Genomic DNA, 6,297 nt, shown 5'->3' with positions numbered 1-6,297 from the left:
TCTTTATCCATTAACCTTTAAAAATACAAGGTAAATTAGTTTTTTCTTTAGATTGAATTTTAACATTTAACCTATTATACAAACAATTTTTTCAGGTGATTGGTACAGCATTTTAATATTTTGGGCTTTCAGACATAACTTTAGTTGTAGTCAGATCACAAGGAGTGCAGTGACTGTAATACTCCAGAGTCCAGGCACATTAAAGCTAAAGACCAGTATTGGAAACGCTCCAATTTCAAAAATGAAATGGAAGCTCTCATTACCAATCATGTGAAAGAATATGTTTTGACTATCATGATGATAACAAATTTGCCAGGAAACCGCCTACTAATTCATATATTTGGTAAATTTGTTTCTCTCATGGTCTGTGAGAGATATAGGGTAGTCCCATATACATCTTTCTGTGTATAGTGCTTGTAACTTTACGAAGAATGGGCCAATTTTTTTATCATTTAGATGATTCCAGAACCTTGCAGATGCTAGATGCTAGATGATCAACCTTTTCTGATCGATTCCACAACGTTTCTTTTACAATGCAATCACATGACCATAACTGGTCTTTACCTTTAATACCACTAAACAAGCAATTGACTGAAAACAAAATGAGATTCTACTGTAACACTGTAGTTTAGAGTCAACTTGGCAGGGTGACTATGGGTTTTTCTTCTATCACACCATAAGCTTAAGATCAAAGTCTAAACTTTGCACAGCTCACAGAATACTGGACGTCAGACTTAACCCCTATAAAGAACACAATTACAAATGATATGTGCTTCTGACCTACGATCAATACACTGTAAATAACTATAGCCAATTAGCCATGTAGGCATATACACCCAACGCTCTCATCAACTCTATAACATAGATGTATATCTATAGGACACCAATAATAGCTTACAAGTTACAACCGTCCAGAAGAAAAACACTTTAAATCAAAGATTGTCGTAACCATTCAATAATTATACCTGAATATTGTCTTTTATCAGCTTTTCTTACATTTTTTAATTTTTGCAATGATTTTCTTTTGTACCATTTTATCACTTTTGTATTATTGGTAAATGTTTTGTGCGCTTCGGGTGCACTTTGCTGGACAACAGCTTTGATGCAAACATGAACAATGATTTCTTCTATTGATGTGAAATAATTTGTTCAGCTCTATAATAAATACAACTATTTAGCCTGTGAACCTTCAAAAGATTGTACACATTATATCGAGAGCAAAAAGGGTATTGGCCTTTTGCTTCTCAATGTCAATGGTACTGAACATTGCAAACCAAGTAAATGATGATGAAAACAGAAACAGGTGTCTTTCTTTGGACAAATACAAAGTTCTAGAAGTACAAAGTCCCATTATTTCAGAGTATGGATCTTTTCTACAACAGCTTTACAACCAAAATTGAAATAAAAATTAAGTATAACATGTATTATTTACCATGGAACATCTATTAAAAAAGAAAATTAGGAAGCCTCCTTTTTAAAATCCTGGGAGATCTATTCCTCTCCATGAAGTGCTACATTTTTTGTCTATTCACATAATTTTAACTTCTCAATTTGCAACAATGAATCAATTAAGATATAAAGTGAGATTAGATTGCATGATTAAATAGCAAGGTGCATGGAATATTTCATTTTCAAATTTACAGCATCTTGAATCTTGCCATCTTTAATGCAGTAAATCTATTATCTTCATGAACAATCACCGGCATAGCATACAAATATATATAAAAGAAGTAAAATAACCATTTAAATAGTAACTGCCTGACTGGATCCATAGAGTAAAGGTGTACATGCTTCAATAGCTGAGAGCTTAGAGCATTAACCCACAAACATTCACACAGACTTACATGTAATACCCTTCTGACAGTAGGCCGTGTCCAGATATGATGCAGTAACTACTCCTATAAAAAGGTGCTAAAACTATTACGTGAAAATGAATTGCAAGACAAGATTTTGTGGTGGCAAATATTCTGAGTATGTGGAACAACGGTCTTACATGTACATATGACAGATTTTATGCAGGACATGTAAAACTTGTTTTTCTTTTGGTAGGCGGGTTTTGTGGAAGAGGTTACTGCATCATTGCTGGTTGGGGCTGTCATAACGCTCTGTATGTGTATACATGAGCGAGATGCCTGCTCAAGGCGAATTCAATGAGAGGAATTTTGACTCAGAGATGTATCTTGGCATAAGCAAGCCCATCTTCCAGCATCTGCTTACCGTTCTTAAAATTAATCCATCCTTGCCAGAGCACGCCATGGAAGCATCCGTTATAATTCACCCATTCCACATGATTACCAGCTTGCTCTAAACGCTTAGCATACATGATCCCATCATCACGGATACAGTCAAACCCGCACGTTGCGATGAAACTGTCTGGCATTCCACGGAGGTCATCCCGCATCAGTGGGTCGTGTCTGGGATCCATGTATACATCCCTAATCTTCTCCCACAATACATCACTGCCCGTGTTGTTGGGCGGCGGCTGGTAAAAATCTGGAATGAGCTCTTTTGGGATGAGACTATGATTGATGTTTTTCTGGTAGCGCTTTGTCTGCTTGAACGAGGGCGCCGTGTGGTTATTGGACATGACTTGACCCATGAACTCAAAGTCCGCCTTTCCAAAGTGGTACATGCTCCCCAACCATGCGAGCGTCTGATGCGTCAACATCCCGTCGTTGCCAAAAAGCGCCGAACATTTCTGGTGCGAGGGTGTCTGGAAGTCGTACATTTGCGTCCCAGGGTAAAATAGGACCTGGACCTTAATGTTAGGCAGGTCTGGATCATCGTACACCTGTTGGGCTATGACTGTTGCTAGGTAACCACCAGCGCTGTCACCTGATACAGCCACTCGGCTGGCATCCACTTTGAAATCGCTTGCATGAGTCAGTAAATATCTGGTTGCTTTCATCGAGTCTTCTATTTGAGCAGGAAACTGATATTCTGGAATCTTCCTGTACCTGGAAAAGAAGTGGAGAAGAAAAAAATATTGTAAACTGAAATGCATTAACAGTTTATTAATAATTTGCTGCTCAACACTTATATTAAATATACATCAATCAAACCATTTAAGTTATTACAATCCAAAGATAACGTAGAATTGAAGCTATTGCAAATGCATTTAAAATGAAAATGAAAATGAAATAGTCTCAGACGAATTTATAATAATGATCAAGTGACTTACTCGACGGACACGAGGACAATGTCTAATTTCTCAGCCATCTGACGAGTGAGACGATCATACACATCTATGGGGGTGATAAGAAGATAACAACAATAGAAATGTGGATGAAATTAAATGCTTCTTTGGTACAGCATTACTGCAGTAAATTACTTACATGTGCATGCACCTCTATCTCAATGTCCTCATCAATGTAAACTATCATTTTTCCAATGACCATAACCACTAATTACTGTTACATATACAGGTCGGGCAAGTGGCACCTTCTATTAAATACATCCGGTCATTTATCTCCTTTACTACATTTATGACCTTCAACTTTTTGTTATTGTAATTGAGTAATACAGCATTCTCAAATTAATGTATTTTTATTCTTTCCCTTATTTCTCCATGGGCTGAAAGTCTGAAACACACAACTAGCAAAAGCTATCCTGGATATATTTTTGAACTTTTTTCAGTCTTTCATTGACATCTCATCCATATTCAACACAACCAAAACTAACAACAACAAAAACAATAATAATAATAAAAAATGAAAATAGTAATATTAACATTTATATTTTGCATCAATCTCAAAGTTTTATTCCGAGGCGTAAAAGGAAATCTAGATAATAAATAAGAGTTAACTAGGTAAATATTAATAAGAGCCATATTCTTGTGTCCAAGGAAAGACCATGAGTGCTAAAAAAATTAGAAGTATTTCAACTTGGATTTGAAACTCTCTAATACTTTTGTAGTCCTCAACTCTGAAGGTAACTTGTTCCACAGGTGAGTCTAACTCTTGGGATCTGAAGAAGATGATGATGTGAATAGACTACAAGAAGGTATATACATGTAAGGTATGATTAGATGATCTTGATTTAGCTATATTTAATATTACCATTAGTTGACAAAGGTACATCAGGAAACTACCAATGCTTACCAATATTTGCAAATGCCAAGCCACCCCCATGCATGAATACCATGGCTGGAGTTGCCTCCTCTTTCCTCTCAATCGGCTCATAGAGACGAACTGTGACCCCATCAAAGTTCATGACCTTTGACCTAATGTTAGAGCCTGAAATGAGTTCCTTGGGTCGATGCTTTCTGTACATTCCTCTGTATGTATCAATAAAGGTCTGGTTGCGGCTTGCGATTCGGTACTTTACAAAAGCCTGCAAAATGAGAAGAAATCATTAATAATAATAATAATGATGAGGGTAATAATGATGATTATGATGATGATAATAATGATAACAAAAATAATGATAATAATTAAAATAATAATGATTAATAAGAATACAAACAATAACAATAGTAATAATAATAGTCATAATATCAAATAATATTACTACTAATTACGATGATGATATATTATATTATTATAATAATGATTTGAAAAATAATATCAATAATGATTTAAAAATACTACTACGAAAAATTATAATTATAAAAATACTACATCTAATAGCGGTTAAGCATAATAATAATAACTGATACTTTACAAAAGCCTTGGGAATGAAAAAACAAACATTTTGGCTCGGATTTTATAATGACAAAATTTGATAAGGAACTGTGTTCTCAATATTTTGAACTGAAGATTGCTATAAAAATAAATGCTCAATTTGTTACTTTTTTCAGGCAACTGAAACCAGTTTGTAATTTTTTGTAAATAAGTTATCTTTTTATTGATTATTTTAGACAGATCGATCAATGAGCTAGCTAGCTATATAGTTAGTGACTTCATTTTATTGGCAAATTATTTGTTAATTGTTGGGCCTACCAGTTATATCTCATTATCATTATCATCATTAGGCCTACAATTATTGTTATAATATAATCATTATTATTATATTATTAATATACTTATTATTATAATTATCATCATTGTATTATACTTAATACTACTTTTTCTAGAAATACTTCTATCATGTATCATCATTTATCATTATCATCAATTAATTATCAATTATAATCAGTGACAATGCTTGTTCGTTCGTAACGACGTCAATTTATTAGCCACAATCATTGGACTTCATCATGACATTCTAATATGGGTTATGTTTGTTTACTTGACAATATGCCGGTACTAGTACAACATCAAAGGGTCATACAGACGGGACAATGTCATTCAATGTCATTGACAAACACAAAACATTAAGCGTACACACTGATCACCATAGTGCATGTCGCCATAGCGATTTATTTTCTTACCAGAACTCGTGTAATTTTCGCCACACCAAGAACCAGCCGGTATTTCCATGGCTCCGAGAGGCCCTTCGGTACAGGAGGATGAAATAGGTACCCAGATAACGCTCCTAAAATGAGTACACCGATGATAACATAGCGATAAGCACCCATCTTGGCACTTGAAGTCAACTTTGGAATTATGCCAATGCCAGCGCAGCTACTATATATATATTATACTGCGTGCGCTTGTTTATGTGCTGTACTCGTATGATATACTACACCACAATACGTTCGTTCACTATACGTGAGGTCTATGAATAGTATGGAGCTTGAGATAAAAATGCACATGTAGGATGAAGCGCCAGGCGATACACATTCAGCATATGGGGGTGTGTGTGTGTGTGTGTGTGTGATTTTATATGTGTGCATGCTCGATTGGATAGCAAAGAAAAATGTAAACACAGACCAAAATTTGACGTAGATGGCGGTCTTTAATTTTCAGTTGGAGAAGTATTAAGCAGCACATGGGATATTTATGGTGGCCCTGAAGGGACATCGCGAATAGACTAAATCGTGAAAAATATGCGATAAAATTCACGATATCGTCAATTTTATCGCATATTTTTCACGAAGAAATTCACGAAATTGACGATATCGTGAACTTTATCGTGAAAAGTTCACGATATAAAGTTCACGATATCGTCAATTTTATCGTGTACTCTATCGTGTACTCTATCGTGTACTCTCCTGACGGGCGCTTCGTAAACAAAACCAGCCCTAGCTGGGGGAGACAGAGAGAAGGAAAAAAGGGAAAGGGAAAGAGAAGATAAAAGGAAAGAAAGAATAATAAGAAGAAAAGAGGGAAACGGGGGGGGCGAAGGGCTCTTGCCTCCTCCTCACTCCCCCCCCCCCCCCGCCAAAAAATAAATAAGGAGAGAGAGAAGGGAAAG

General features: G+C 35.6%; 1 protein-coding gene across 1 annotated transcript; it reads right to left on the bottom strand.

Annotated features, from left to right (window-relative positions):
- Positions 1-2,040: 2,040 nt before the first annotated feature.
- On the bottom strand, positions 2,041-5,713 carry LOC592934 (neutral cholesterol ester hydrolase 1). The gene is made up of 4 exons (XM_011674319.2): positions 5,372-5,713; positions 4,101-4,332; positions 3,182-3,245; positions 2,041-2,957 (listed from the first exon to the last, which is right to left on the bottom strand). Exons 1-4 carry the CDS (start codon positions 5,516-5,518, stop codon positions 2,168-2,170), a joined length of 1,233 nt encoding a protein of 410 aa, XP_011672621.1. The 5' UTR covers positions 5,519-5,713; the 3' UTR covers positions 2,041-2,167.
- Positions 5,714-6,297: the final 584 nt, after the last annotated feature.

The sequence above is a fragment of the Strongylocentrotus purpuratus genome, unplaced genomic scaffold (genome assembly GCF_000002235.5).
Source record: "Strongylocentrotus purpuratus isolate Spur 01 unplaced genomic scaffold, Spur_5.0 spur5_scaffold_12, whole genome shotgun sequence".
Taxonomy (NCBI): Eukaryota; Metazoa; Echinodermata; class Echinoidea; order Camarodonta; family Strongylocentrotidae; genus Strongylocentrotus; species Strongylocentrotus purpuratus.
Note: the sequence above shows the minus strand (reverse complement) of the source record. Positions and strands in the feature narration are given on the sequence as shown.